This window comes from Daucus carota, chromosome 8 (genome assembly GCF_001625215.2).
Source record: "Daucus carota subsp. sativus chromosome 8, DH1 v3.0, whole genome shotgun sequence".
Classification (NCBI taxonomy): domain Eukaryota; kingdom Viridiplantae; phylum Streptophyta; class Magnoliopsida; order Apiales; family Apiaceae; genus Daucus; species Daucus carota.
In genome coordinates this window covers 18744686-18759964 of record NC_030388.2, presented here as the reverse complement: position 1 = coordinate 18759964, position 15279 = coordinate 18744686, and the positions used below count along the sequence as shown (strand labels likewise).

General features: G+C 35.5%; 3 protein-coding genes across 3 annotated transcripts; all 3 read right to left on the bottom strand.

Moving 5' to 3' along the window:
- Nucleotides 1–5193: 5193 nt before the first annotated feature.
- LOC135148497 (uncharacterized) lies at nucleotides 5194–5949 on the bottom strand. The gene is made up of 2 exons (XM_064083746.1): nucleotides 5526–5949; nucleotides 5194–5444 (listed from the first exon to the last, which is right to left on the bottom strand). The coding sequence occupies exons 1-2, from the start codon at nucleotides 5947–5949 to the stop codon at nucleotides 5194–5196; spliced, it is 675 nt and encodes a 224-aa protein (XP_063939816.1).
- Nucleotides 5950–11058: 5109 nt separating this feature from the next.
- LOC108198274 (uncharacterized) lies at nucleotides 11059–11862 on the bottom strand. Its single transcript, XM_017366036.1, has one exon. The coding sequence runs from the start codon at nucleotides 11860–11862 to the stop codon at nucleotides 11059–11061; it is 804 nt and encodes a 267-aa protein (XP_017221525.1).
- A 588-nt stretch (nucleotides 11863–12450) lies between these two features.
- On the bottom strand, nucleotides 12451–14997 carry LOC108198273 (uncharacterized). The gene has a single exon (XM_017366035.2). It carries the CDS (start codon nucleotides 14995–14997, stop codon nucleotides 12451–12453), a length of 2547 nt encoding a protein of 848 aa, XP_017221524.1.
- Nucleotides 14998–15279: the final 282 nt, after the last annotated feature.

Sequence of the window (15279 nt, the reverse complement as noted above, 5' to 3'; positions counted from 1 at the left end):
TTTATTTTATAACTTGCCACATATATCAGCGAAAGTTAACGGTCGTTTACAAAAAATTAACGGAAGGATTGTGATAGAAAAAAAAATCAAAAGTTCAATTACTTATTTATTTTTATTTATAGTTCAGGGACCTAGAAAAAAAGTGTCAATAGTTCAGGGACGTTAGAATTAATTTTTCCTTTAACAAAACTTATCTTAGCCTAGGCAAAATCAGAATCCTATGGTTGTGTATTGTATCTGTACGTAGGTTGTTGATTTATTCAATCACAAATAGATAGAAAATGAAAATCTTATGAAAGAAAATATATATTCAATGAGGGAGGAAACTTGCTAACAAAAATGAGTTGCGTGAGACAAAATACTAATTACATGACATATGACATTTGTGTGTATTTATCTTTTTGGGTGTGTTTATTTGTTGAGGTGAGATATAGACGAAACAAATTTGTTACATTTGTATATTTGTATATCAAACCTATTAAAGGGTTTGGTGTGTTTATTTGTTGATATGAGATATAGACGAAAACAAAATTGTTCTAATTTACCACGCATATTTATATTTGTATATGCATCCTATCAACGGGTTTTATTAAGATATGATAAATTGTCAACCTTTCTCTTAGCCTTTCTCTTATTCTTTTCAATGATATTAATCAAAACATATGATTTCGAAATATGATGTCTGTTTATGTAAAATATGTACCTTCACTCACGAGATATAATGCAAGACGGTGATAAGTGTCGGAATAATTTAAAATAGTGTTCAACATAAATCAATAAATCCCGTTATCAATATATGTGTGTGAAAATTGGATCTTCTTATTAATATATACAATATATATGAAAATCGATTGCTCTAATTACCTAACTAATAGTTTAAATGATTGGAATTATGGCCAACAAAGATTGCTCCTTCTGTTACATTTTAGAATTTGTTATGAATTAAAATATAATCTTCTATATTATTACACTACATGAAACTCTATTTCACATCGCAAATATTTCGTTTATTGAATTAAACTGACACGACCATATCAACTTAATTGAACCCTCACTCTCTAAAAGAAATGGTCGCAGTACTGTTGGAGCCAAGTCCTTTCCTACATAAAGCTAGCTATCCCGTCGTTAATCTTCTCTTTTCCATGGAATATTTAATGTTAGCTTATAAGTCGTTCTCAATTTTTAGCTGGTATCATGTTTTTAGACCGATGAATGTGTTTTGGCGTCGATTTAGGTAGTTGATCTAGCAAACGATTAGACTTTGTCCACTGCTTCATGGTGTGGCCTGTCTCTCTATGCGCACCTTTCTCTCTTGCGGACTTACTCCAGACCTTGCAAACCTCAATTTTTTTGTGTTTCAAGTGTGGTCATCAATTTTTTAAACAAAATTTCTATTCTGTACATAGCAGAAGCCAAAGCATTGTCTAGCCAAAGAAAATGTAATCCTTATAAAAGAAAATATAAGTTCCATGAGAGATGAAACTTAATAATTGGATTAATGAATATCTTGCGCTATAACCAAAACATACCAAGAGTTGGCGCTTTTTATTTTGCACGAGAAGTAATTTCAATTATTAATACTAAAAAGATGTTGGTTTTGATTGTTAGATAATTAATTTGGTGACTATTAAGTGCTGCATGTAACTGAGACACTAGTTACATGACACTTAGTTATATGTAACTCAATTTTAACTATCTCCTTTGTAATTATCATTTTTTTGTGACACATGAAATAGGTGTGAGATATAGGAGAAAACAAAATTATTTATGTATCAACTAACCAGTTTATAATTAATTGGTTGATTCTTTTATGATAGCTCTTGTCTCACAGGGCGGATTGCAAAGATTGCTCTAATCGTCTTGCTTAGAGTCGTATATATAGTTAAAGTACATAAACTTTATTTCAAAATTTTATAGCAGTGATCTATTGATTTATTAGGAGCTCATAACCCATTTTGAAACTATAAGTAGCTTATTTGCTTTGTAAATATTACGTTAATTGAATTTGAACTAAAACAACTCTATACTTAATCCTCGATTTTGAAAAAACGGGTAGCAGTAATGTTAGGCCAAGTCATTTACCACATAAAAATATCCTATCGTTAATCCTCTCTTATCCACAGTAGATTTAATCTTAACTTATACTCCCTTGTCAATTTTTAGCTTGTATTAGGTTTCCACACTGATTTTTGGCGTCGATTCAGTTAGTTTGAACTTTTTGGTGGTCTGTAAAGCCTTGGCTAACTGAATTAAGTCTTCATAGTGTGACTTGTGTCTTCATGCTGACTTACACTAGACCTTGCTCAAATTTGGTTTGTTTCTGGTGTGGTCAGTATTCATCTTCATTTAGCAGGTTTTGAAGAGATACAATCTTTCCCTGTAGCTCATAATTTTGGTCATCATTTTTTTAGAAAAATATCTATAAGTGTATAGTAGAAGCCAAAACAGGAGTGCTTGTCTAGCATATATATATGAATAGAAATATTGCTCATTTTTCTGTTTATACAAATGGATGCATCTTGCCTCCTTAAATACTTGCGCAAATTCAAAACCAGATTACCACTCAAAAGAATACAGGACATATCTGTTCAACATTTCAAGGCCTTTTAAGTTTGTATTTGTATCACTCATGTTGCTACTTGCCAGAGCCATTCGACAATGTTGACCTATTTAATCGTTAAAACTTAAATGCCTACATGAAAATTTTAGTATGGGCATTTTCACCGAAACTTTTGCAAGTGTTTAATTTCTTTTGCAAGTACTAGAAAGTGAAGTCCATTATAAGTCTCTGTGCTTAATGTATGTCACAAATGTCTTGTCAGATGTGACTGGGTTATTGATGAAATCGAAGCATATTACCCTCGTATACAAGCTCGTCTGTAAGTAGGAGAGGCATACTACCAAGATTTCTTTCAGTGCATAAAGACTCATACATTGCTAGATCCCAACATACGAGCATAGCAGCATCTAAATCCAGCACTCATTGTGATATATTCTTCATTGAATTGGGAACAGGCACGATATCGTAACTCGTCATCAAAAGATCTCCATCCTTGTTCATACGTGTAGAGTTTGTGTATCGTAGTATGTGTGCATAGTCACTTATTCTTTTTCTTCATCCATTCATGTTCCCGAGTTTCTTATATAAAACATAAGAATATGAGTGGAAGCATGTAAAATTGGATGTTACTAGTTTCAGTCGTTCTTAATTGGGAGGGGACACGAATCATTATTGTGTTGTCGGGGGAAGGAAAGCATTCAATTGATTATTATTTACAACTAGTTGAGAATCCGCGTGTTGCAGCGGCCTAAAAAAATTATATTAATCATTCAATATTAATATTTGTAGAATGCAATAATTTTGTGGCTGTCAATAAAAAGTATATTAATGATTAAAAATTAATATTTGTAGGATAAAATAAATTTTATATTATAAAAATCTTGATGTAATACCAATACTAATATATAAAATTGCAAAATTGGATTATAATTCATGGTGAAAAAAAAATGAAAATAAATTCCTACACGTAATTAACAATTTAAAGCACGAAGAATCTTAATTTTATTTGTGTTTTTTTTAAAGTAATCATGTTTTTACATTGTCACTTTCCTTCAATTTTTTTGGATTAATTGTGCACAAAAACATATAACTTAAATCCATGAGTTAGCGGTCTATAACTACCCTAGCTTGTGACAACCTTTTTTTTTAAATACTGTTTATACAGCCTTCACTTAAAAGTTGCTTGAACGGAGCAAACTGATGATGCATGAATAATAATATTTTCTTGTATACAAAGTAAATCATATAAAAATTAACAACAAAAAACATGTCCGATGAACAAAACAAATATTATAAAAGAATAACCAACAAACATACATCACTAATAGTTAATTTATTGATATCATCCATCAAAATCATGTCAAGACTATATTCTTCTCCCGTGTTTGGATTTGTCGATTCCCACATAGCGGTCTATAACTACCTTTGCTTGCAACAACTTTTATTTTTTTGATACCGTAACAGCCTTCACTTATCGTTGCAACAGAAGAACGCGGCACCACTGAGTTAGAAATCGAGTAAGAAAACAATCACCAAAAAGAGGTAGGGTTGTGGTATTGAGAGAGAGTAGGTTGTGTTTAGATGATACAAAACTCTATAACCTATAGGAGTATTTATAGGTGCAGAGAGACTTGTGTGCTACTCTTTCCCATAATTAAATAATCTGAAACAAAATCAGATTAAAACTTTCAAGCTGCTATATAAACACATTAACTCTTTTGAAATTATATAATATTAAAAAAATCGAATATTAAATTAATCACACAAATTTTTATTCCGTTTCTGCCACAAAACCAAACAGGTAAAACAATTCAGGATCATTCCTTTCCTTTCTCCTCGTTTCCCTTTCTGGATTCCATTCCGTTTCCTCGAAGCGAACCAAACGGCCCCTAAACCTTTTTCCCTATTTACTTGATTTCATTCCAAAAAAAAAACATGGGAGCATAAAATGAGTGCAAACGTTTTTTTTTTTTTTGAATAAGAGAAAACTTTCATTACTTCAAATCATCATAAAAAATCTCCAACAAACAACTTGGAGGAGATGAGAAATCAACATGAGAATTGGCAATACAAGGAAATCAAGCTAATCTGTGAGCTACCTTATTTGCCTCTTTCCTAACAAAAACAATATTAATGCCTCTGGAGTTGTCTAATATAGCCCGACATTCAGCACAAACATCACCTGTCTCAAGCACATTAATTGAATTACTGTTAATAGCACGAGCTGCTAATAACGAGTCCGTCTCAATCTATATTCTCGATCCATTTAGACACTGAATCATAGACCATGACGGTGCTTCTTTGATTCCAATCGCTTCTGCCTCGAGCACTGAAACTGGAGCTACATATTTGCTTGTTCTACCTGCCACAAACGTGCCATGGTGATCCCGGATAACCATACCAATAGCAAAAGAATCAGCACCGGGGAAAAGTGAGGCGTCTACATTGAGCTTAAACATACCTTCGTCTGGTAGAAGCCACTTGCTACCACGGTTCCGAACAATACTTCTGCCACCTGAAGGTTGAAAACAAACCTTCTGTTTAGCTTCCTTCCACTCATTTACCGTCCGGAACACCCATTCCATAGAAAAAGCTGGAGACACAAATTTGTTTTCCCAAACTCTTTGATTACGCTAGTTCCAAATTCCCCAAAGAACTGCACACACTTTGGTGATTTCAGTAGATGACCCTGTGCTAAGCTTTTCAATAACCCATTTTGGAATATCTTCCACCATAGACATATCATAGTTCAGGTGAACTTCACTCCAACAAGCACTAGCAAAATTACAATCGAAAAATACATGGGCCAGGTGTTCAACATCGTTGTTGCACATCGGACATAACCAAGGCACCTGAACACCTTTATTGCTAAGTCTTCTCCGGACTGGAATAGTATTACGGCATAGACGCCACAAGAAAATCTTCATCTAATGAGGCAGCACTTATCTCCAAATCTTTCCCCAACCTTCACCCTGTGGAACATTACTTGTGACAACATTGAGAGCATGCCAAAGTCTATACCCTGCCTTGGCAGAATATATACCATCGGTAGAGTTTGCCCACACAACTCTGTCTTTGCTATTACACTGAGGAACACGAGTTGCCAATATTGCCTTAGCATCTTCCTGTAAGAAATGCTGTTGCACCTTCATAACATCCCATTGTTTCGAGTTAGGGTAGAAAAAATTTGAGACTACTGCATTCCGATCCTCGTAATTATGATTTTGATCGACCCGAAAATTGTTTTTCATTCGAAGCCACGGGTCTTTAACAGCCACTATATCGTTCCCATCACCCACTACCCACCTAAATCCACTGCTGAGAGCCTCTTTTGCGGTCCAAATACCTGCCCATATGAAGCTGCAGTCTCTAGGCTTACGAGCATTCATGATATGAGAATTCTGAAAATATTTGGCCTTGTACACTCTTGATACTAAAGCGTTGGATTGTGCATAAAATTCCAGCAGTGTTTCCCCATTAAAGCCACATTGAAACCATACAAATTTCTGAAGCCAAGGCCTCCTTGCTTCTTCGACATGCTCATTTTATCCCATGCTAGCCAGTTAATGCCCTTTCTACCTCCGCCCCCTGAACTCCACCAAAAATTATTAAACATTCTCTCAAGTTCTTGACAAAGAGTCTTGGGTAACAAAAAGCAGGACATACAATATGAGGGAATAGCCTGTGCAACATTTCGAATCAGAATAGCTTTCCCTGGCTTAGAGATAGGTTTCCCGTACCAACCTTGAATTCTTTTACTAGCTTTCTCTTTCCAAAAACTCTCTTTTTCGACTTGCCCACTAGAGAAGGAAGACCTAAGTACTTGGTGTTCTCTATGCCATTATAAACTCCCAACACATCTCGTAACCCTTGTTGCTTTTGTTGATCGACATTCGAGCTGAAGAACACGTCAGACTTGCTGAAATTCACTGATTGACCTGATAAGTTCTCGTAATCATTCAACAACTTCTTCACAACCAAGGTTTCTTCCAAAGTAGCTTTGAAAAATAAGAAACTGTCGTCCGCAAACAGCAAGTGGGAAATAACTGGAGCTAGCGGACTGATTCTGGATCCATGAATACTATCGTTGTTAGACGCTGAGTCTAACATATTCGAAAGGCCTTCAACACACAAGAGGAAAAGATAGGGGGAGAGAGGATCCCCCTGTCGTAGTCCTCGATTAGGAACAACTGGACCTACGAGATCTCCATTCAAGCAAAAGTTATAGGTGACTGTCTTGACACAAAGAATCATCCGGTCGATCCATTTTGAGCAGAAACCCATCGACCTCATCCTGCTGCATAAGAAATCCCAACTGACCTTATCGTACGCCTTGCTGATGTCTAACTTTAAGGCCACCTCACCTTCAGTGCCTGTGTTTTTCCTCTTCATGTGATGAATAATCTCGAAGGCTACTAGCACATTATCTGTGATACTTCGATTTGCTATAAAGCTGATTGATTTTATGAAATAATCGAGGGAAGTACCTTCTTTAAACGATTTGCTAACACTTTCGCCACTATCTTGTAAAGCACATTGCACAAAGCTATTGGCCTCAGGTCTTTTAAGCAAGCATCTTCTTTTTTAGGAATGAGAACTACATTTGTGTTATTTAAATCACTCGGGAAGAAGTTTGTATTCAGCCAGGTGGTGCAACATTCAAAAACATCTCGACCTAGCTAGCACAGGCCAAAAAGCTTGGAAGAAAGCAGGATTTAATCCGTCAGGCCCCGATGCTTTATCGGGGTGCATCTGTCTAACAGCCTGGGTGAACTCCTCGAATGAAATGTCTGCAACAAGCATATCATTTTGCACATCAGTGATAACCCTTGGACAATCAAACTAATTATTCCCTTCAACTACGTTATCTCCTGCAAAAACCTCAGAGAAGTAATTCCGAACCATATCACACATCCCTTCTTGGTCATTAACTCGTTCTCCGTGATCATTGACAAGAAAATCAATTCTATTAGTTCTTCTTCTAGCTGAAGCACTTGCATGAAAAAATCTCGTATTTTCGTCTCCCTCAGCAAGCCAAAAAGATTTGGCTCGTTGCTTCCAATATAGTTCTTGATGCAGTAAGAGATCATTCAGCTTATCTTTCTCTTTCATGTATTCCTCCACTCCTCTTGCATCCACTCTATTTACCAGCTTCTCAATAATTGCCTTCTGAAATTTGACTTTCTCCTGAAACTTATTGAAAAATGATCTTCCCCATCGTGCCATAAATTTCGTAATAGAGATCAGTTTTGAGACCAAATGTAAGCGAGCAAATTGACCCCATGCCTCGGTAACTTCCTTGACAAAAGATGGATCTTTGAGCCATGTGTTTTCAAAACGGAATCTAAACTCCCTCTTAGATACTGATGCATGCAATAAATCTAACTGGATAGGGTCATGATCAGAGCGAGAGGTGTGCACTACCTGAAGATTACATAGAGGAAATTTCGACCACCAAGTAGCTGTGGCAAAAGCTCTATCTAGTCTCTCCCTGACCCAATCCTTGGTGCCACGACATTTTTCCCACGTAAATTTACCACCACCAAGAGCTAGACAATCTTCAATGGCCCCCCTAAAACCCTCGAGAAGACCTGGAGGGTGAGGAATATTGCCTTCCTTATCAGATACATATAGAAAATCGTTGAAGTCCCCCCATATACACCAAAGAAGTGAAGAAATACTAGACAATCTTCTAATGAAATCCCAAGCTTCTCTGCGTCTAGCACGTTCTGGAAAACCATAATAACAGGTGAGTCTCCAGGTTTGAACTTCATTTTCACTAAAAACAACGTCGATGTGGTTACGAGAGTACCCCGTAACTTGGCAGTTTGCTTGCTTCTTCCAGAGAAAAGCTAAACCACCACTCTGTCCTTCACGATCTATTGGGAAACAATAATCAAAACCATACTTTATATATTCTGAAACCTTCAATTTTATTACCAAACGAAATAGTCTCACATAAGAAAAGAAAGGTGGGTTTACGATCTCTTAAGAGATCGGTGAGCACACGAACTGTACAAGAGTTCCCCAACCCTCGACAGTTCCAGCTAAGGCCTATCATTGCTGTCGGCTAGCTTGCTGTGCAAGCGTAGCCGTTTGTTGATTCAGGGAATCCGAGCAATCATTAGTAGAAAGACCAGTTTCCATAGTTGTGTTTTCATCGATCACCAAGTTAGAAGTGTATCCATGGGCTTCACTTCTTCTGCGTTTACGTTCTTCTAGATTCAGCCCATCTAACTCTTCCTCATCTGGCCCAACAGTTGTTATGGGCTTGAAATTCCCCCCCATATTTTTTGAATTTTTACTTGCCTTATCACTTCCTCCCGAGATATTAGCAAAGCCAATAACAATATCTTTTTGTTTACCTGATTGTGTGCCTGTCTGCGGGATATTCGGGATTGGTACCTCCCTTGATTGTTGCTGATAATTATCCATTCCATATTTCTGACCCCACTCGCTGTCTCCCTCCTCTCGCAGCCACTTGCTTTTGGACGCGCCGCCCACCCTGCGTGGAGGAGCTCGCAACCAACTTCCCCAGTCCTTGCTAACTTCACCAGAATTATTCTCCAATTTTTTCTTACAAAATCTTTCGGTATGCGACAATAAGCCACACGTAAAACAGAAGTCAGGAAGACGTTCATACTTAACATGCACCATGACCTCAGTTTTGTCCTTCTTGCAAATTTTCTTCTTCCTTTTTAAGGGCCTACGAACATCCACTCGAATTCTCAATCTCATGCAGTCCCTCCAAATGCTTGAATTATTCTTGGCATCGTACTCCAGAAAAGTTCCAAAGAAATTACCCAATTGTTTTCCTACTATCTCTGACATGTAACCAACCGGGAGCCCATGAATTTGAATCCAAAAGTCGATCCACTTCATTCAACAGAACCGTAACAGGATTTTCATCGGCCTTAATTGTGTTTATGACAAGAAGGGCGTTGTCAAATGACCAGGGTCCTCCTTTCAGTACCCACTGCATATCATCGATATGATAAAATTGGAACAGAAAGATCCCGTCCTTCAAGACCTTGATATTAACACCCATTGCAGGCTTCCAAACATCTGCCATTTTCGATCTCATAGCACGGACGTTGATGTTTTTCTCAGTGAGAAAGCGACCTACCAGGCATAATTCAAACTTATTGGCATCTTCCTCAACACCATCCTCCAACACTAGCTCCTCGTTCTCTTCTTTGTCGACGTCTAGATCCGCCATTTGCATAATGATATCGTCCGGAGTATCCATGATTCAAAACTCTCACACTCTGTTTAGAAATGGAGAGAAAGAACTCGAAACTCTCACTTTAGCATGGAGAAAAAAAAAAGTTATATGATATTATAATAAATGAGTGCAAACGTTGTTATTTGCTTTTAAAATTCGTGAGCCAGCCTTTAAGAACCTCAAACCTTCCTTGAAGCTGTGACTGAGCATATACCGCATGTCTCGTTTCAGTATGACAACACTCAACGATGCTAATATACTTCTTAGTCGATCGAGATTTACTTATTTTTTGTGAGTTATCATGTTCATGATTTCAACATCTTTTTGCATTTTTGACATGTTTTGTAATATATCTTGATCGATGTGTTAAGATGCCTTTATCACATCATCATGTTCTTCTCATAGTAAAAATATGACGCTAATATCTTTATTAACACTCACAAAAAAAAATATTTATAAATATATAGTCAAAATTCTTAAAAGTACGTGAAATTTACTATTTTGCACTTAGATTATTGATTTTGTTAAAGTTCTCATATTTTGAAGAGATAAATAATTCTACCGGCCCCTCACAAAGTAATGTAGTTTGACATTGAAATATGTAAATAATTTAGTATTTTATAGAATATGCTTATGTATTTAAGTAAATTCTTGAGTAGTTTCAAAAAAAAAAGGGGTAAATTCTTGAGTACATACGCTTGAGAATTTTACTAGATATATGGGTAAATATCTATAATTTAAAATGACATTCAATGACTTGATAAGATAATATTATTAATGTGTATATTTAAATTTTATATAGACAAAATATGAGTGTGAATCAATAGCGACCGAGTTAAAAAGAAGAAGAAGAATTATGAAATATACTTCCTCCATACTACACCAGGTTCTTTATATTGGAAGATGTATGGGGACTCGTCACATAATTTAAAATTCTATTAAGCATTGTTTTATAAATTATATCAAATTATTCTATTCTGAATAAAATAAAATTTTCAAAATTTTGTTCTTGAAAAAAATTTGAAGATTAAATTAAGGAACTATATTTAATCATAATCTTAAAATACAAGTCAGAGCATGGAAAAAAATATGTAAAAAATGAGTAAGATTAGAAATGAGTACAAAACGGCAATGTGAAAAGTATTAAATAAATTTTAAATAAATTTTAAATGAGCCCCAATCGATACAATATGTATGCAAGCTTATATACTACATATGCAACTGCTAACTCATACATAAATGCTCTTAATTTATGAGAAGAGTTGAGGTGTTTCTATTCGCCTTTTGGAACGAACTTGCGCATCCGAACATGTTTACCATTAATGATAAAACTAGCTTTAGATAATCCATTGAGGATTAAATAAATCATGGAAGCTTGATAGAACACTATTCGAGCAAACAAAGGCTGATCATCTATCTCCGTCACGTCCTCCATGTAAATAGATTCAATGCAGTCTCCAAATATATTTTCCAAAAATTCCCGAATTTCCCATTCCGCTACCGAATAGCCTTTGGAAAATGTGACAAACATGGTCCTCTGATCAGCCGGTACCACCCCATTGCCAGAGCCATTAGGCAACAGTGCTTGATTCCCAAAGATTTGCTGTTGGCTCTGGGCTCTCTTTCGAACTTCGTTTTGCAAAATAGCATTTTGTGTTAAATCACTAAAGGCCTGCATGCAAATGTTAGTGCAAACTATTTTCACTCCAGACTGTGCAAGTGTTTGATTTTTGTGTAAATACTCGAGAGAAAAGTCCTTTATTAGCCTCAGTGTGAGATGAATATCACCAATTTCATTAATTGCCTGTGGATTCTTGATGAAATGGAGGCATATGTTAGCCTCATGTACAAGCTCATCAATGAGCATGAGAGGCAGCTGTAATATTCTTTTTACGACATTTCGAAAGCCAGCCTGCTCTAGCCATAACCAAAAGGCTATGATCTGCATGGCATCTGTTGGATCGCACAAGAGATCTGCCACTAGAATTGCATATAACATACGATCAATTGTGTGAAATGAGTGGAGTTTTGCTTGAGAAACCTGGCTATTTGTATGAGAATGGGCAAAACCTTCCATGATCACTGTTCAACTGGATTGAAAAGCCTGCAACCATATATCACAATTATGTACACATTACAATATTATAAACAGATGTAAGACATGAATACAAATACAATGGTGCTTTATTCAATTGACTAGATGAAAAGATAGCTACTAATGTATGATATGGTATACCTACAGTTGTAAAACTGTATCAAAAATGAGATCAAAAGAGAGGTTGAGAGAAAGTTATTTTACAATTATAATAGTTTGGAGAGAAAAGCTTGAAGCTTGTTTGTGTGTAGATAAACACTCGGCCACACACATTTTATAACACATTAATGGTGCATTTTTGAAACGGAGGGAGTACTTGGGTACAGGGCCGGTCCTGAGATTTCGGTGGCCTAGTGCGAAATTTTTTTATGGGCCTTTTTATACAAGACTACTAATATGAATATAAAAGAAACATTCCAAGCAACTTGAAATTAAATATAATAAAACAGGTGATATCATATAAACACAAAACTAGTGGCATGAGTATATCATAAATAACAAAAATTACATATGTTTAAATCATGTTTTTTCATCCTAATAAAATCCTGGAAACCTGCAACACATCAATCCTCATCTGAAATGTCCTTTTCTCGCATTTTTTGAAGCAAAATCATCGATTATATGCTCCACATCAATACTTTTGAGTATATTTTTCTCAATACTCAAAATTGCCAATCCATTCAACCTATCTTGAGTCATGCTTGTCCATAAATAAGACTTAATTAACTTCAATTTTGAGAAACTCCGTTCTGCAGATGCCACAGTAATAGGTATAGTTAATAAAATCCTATAAGCCACTAAAATATTTGGAAACATGTCCATCTTCTTCACAAATTCTAAAACTTTAAGAGAATTCCATGGTATTTCACATTCATATGCTACACTTGGAAGCATCTCCTGTAAAATTTGTAATTCTGAAAGCAACCGTTTCGCATCAATATCACAAGCATCACCATGAGTTAAGGACTTTTCAAGTTTCAGACAACAAGTTTTTAGTCCTTCATCATCCAAAGAAATCAACCGCGCTGCATCAAACAAAAAACCAAACACAGACTCAAAAAGTTCCATTTGTTCGAATTTTATCTTCAGTTGAGAAAGTGCCATATCCACTAGTACAAGAAAATAATCAGTTCTATAATTTTCCAAGGCAGATTGTTGTTCCCGTTCGGTGTCAGGATTCTCATCAAACTGTTTATTTCTTTTAATCCTACGCTTTATCAAAAAAACAGGTTCAACATCCATTTCATTAGCAAGCTCTTTAGCATCAATCATAGCTGATGTAAACCCATTCTCTCGATATTTCTCAAAGAAAGAAACTAGCCCTTTTAAATTTGCAATAGCAACATCAAGACGCATATCTTCAGATTGCAAATTTTTGCTCACCAAATTAATTTTATGCAGAATATCATGCCAAATAACCAAACTCAATATAAATTCAAAACTTGAAAACTCATTTGAGGCTAATTTTTCAGCATCCCAACATATTTTTGGGTCATCAGAAACTTCAGCTAATTTAATTAATGCATCTCTTATTTTTGGAGCTTGAGTTCTTATTGCTTTAACACTTTCGACCCGACTTTCCCATCTTGTCACACATAAAGATTTTAAAGTCAAGTCATCCACATATTCAAGCAATAGATTCCATCTCTTAGTGGAATTAGCAAACACATTATATAAAGCTTGACATGCTCCAAAAAAAGATTTACCTTTCACACAAGAATTTGCCGTATCAGATAGTACCAAATTAAGAGAATGACAACCACAAGGCATATAAAAAGCTCTGGGATTAACATCAAGTAATCTTTTTTGAACACCTTGGTGTTTTCCCCTCATGTTAGAACCATTATCGTACCCTTGTCCCCTCACATCATTGATATTTAAATCAAGAGATTTAAGAGCAATTTCTAACTCACCAAACAGACCCAACCCAGAAGTATTTTCCACATTCAAGAACTCTAAAAAATACTCTTCAATTTTTACAGGATAACTCACAACATCAACACATCTAATCACCAAAGTCATTTGTTCCATACGGCTTGCATCAGTAGTGCAATCAAGAATTACTGAAAAATATTTAGCTTCCTTGATTTTCTTTAATATCACACTCTTTACACTCGAAGCCAACATTAATATCAAATCATTTTGTATTTTGTGACTAAGATAATGATAGTGAATGTCCTTGTCTTGAATGAGTCTGAAATGGTGCTGCATTGTTTGATCAAACTCAGCTATTGACTCAAGAAAACCCAAAAAGTTACCATTCGAATCTTCAAATATTTTTTCATTTTTCCCACGAAATGCCAGATTATTCATTGCAAGGCGTTTAACAACAGCAATTATTCTAATCATAACATGCCTCCAATGTTCAGTATCTTTTTTAATTTGCTCTTGCAATTCTTTATCAATGGTTTGATTTGTTTTCAACCTAACTTGGAGTTCTACCCATGCCTTCAGATTAGTAAGATGTTCAAGACTATCTTCGTGTTGCTTCAGCTTCTCACCTAAATGTACCCAATCATCTACTCCCACACTTGCTAAATTGCTTTTAGATCGAGCAGTTTTTATCACTTTACAACAAAAGCAGAATACTTTATTCAATTCTTTTGAGTAAACTAACCATTTTCTATCAACAAATTCTCCGTTTCTTAATTTTTGATCATAATAATACGTTGAAAACCCCCTACTGCATTTATCCTTGGGAAAAACAACAATATTTTCTCTAATAGGCCCCTTTTCAACAAGCAAATCCCTCATATTACTATCTAATCTATCCCACACCCGAGGATCATAAATATTCAAAGATAGAGGAACAAACTCACTGGGATTAGTGTATTCTCTATTTTCGATAACCTCATTTTCAATCACTTCGGTTTCTTGTTCAGTTATCTCATTAGCACACTCTTCATCAACTACTTCATGTTCTTGTGTAAAAGTACTTTGAACTTGAGACACCTCTTTTTCTACAATTTCAGACTCGTCTTTTTCTATAGGCACATCAGATTGTTTGGCTTTCTTCCAAAGTTTTTGAAGCGATCCCTTTAATGGTTTAATTTTTTCTTCCTCCTCTTTCTTTCTTTTTCTTTTATCATTACCAGATGGGTACTTTTTAGTAAACATTTTATGCACTAAAATAGCCGGCAATCAGGAAAATGTATGACTTGTGAGAAAGTGAAACCTGAATAAACGGGAGAACAAGTATTCAAGTAGTGAAGCAGTGGCAGAATCCTTCAACTCCAATCAATAACAACTATCAAGTCCCCAAACCCAAACTGAAAATAATTGCAAAAAATATTATTCGACAAAGTACTGATCACAGAAATCATATATATTAAACAAATAAGTAGTATTAGGTTAGAGATTAGATAAACAAGTAGCCAGTAGTTATTACAATTTTGGGAT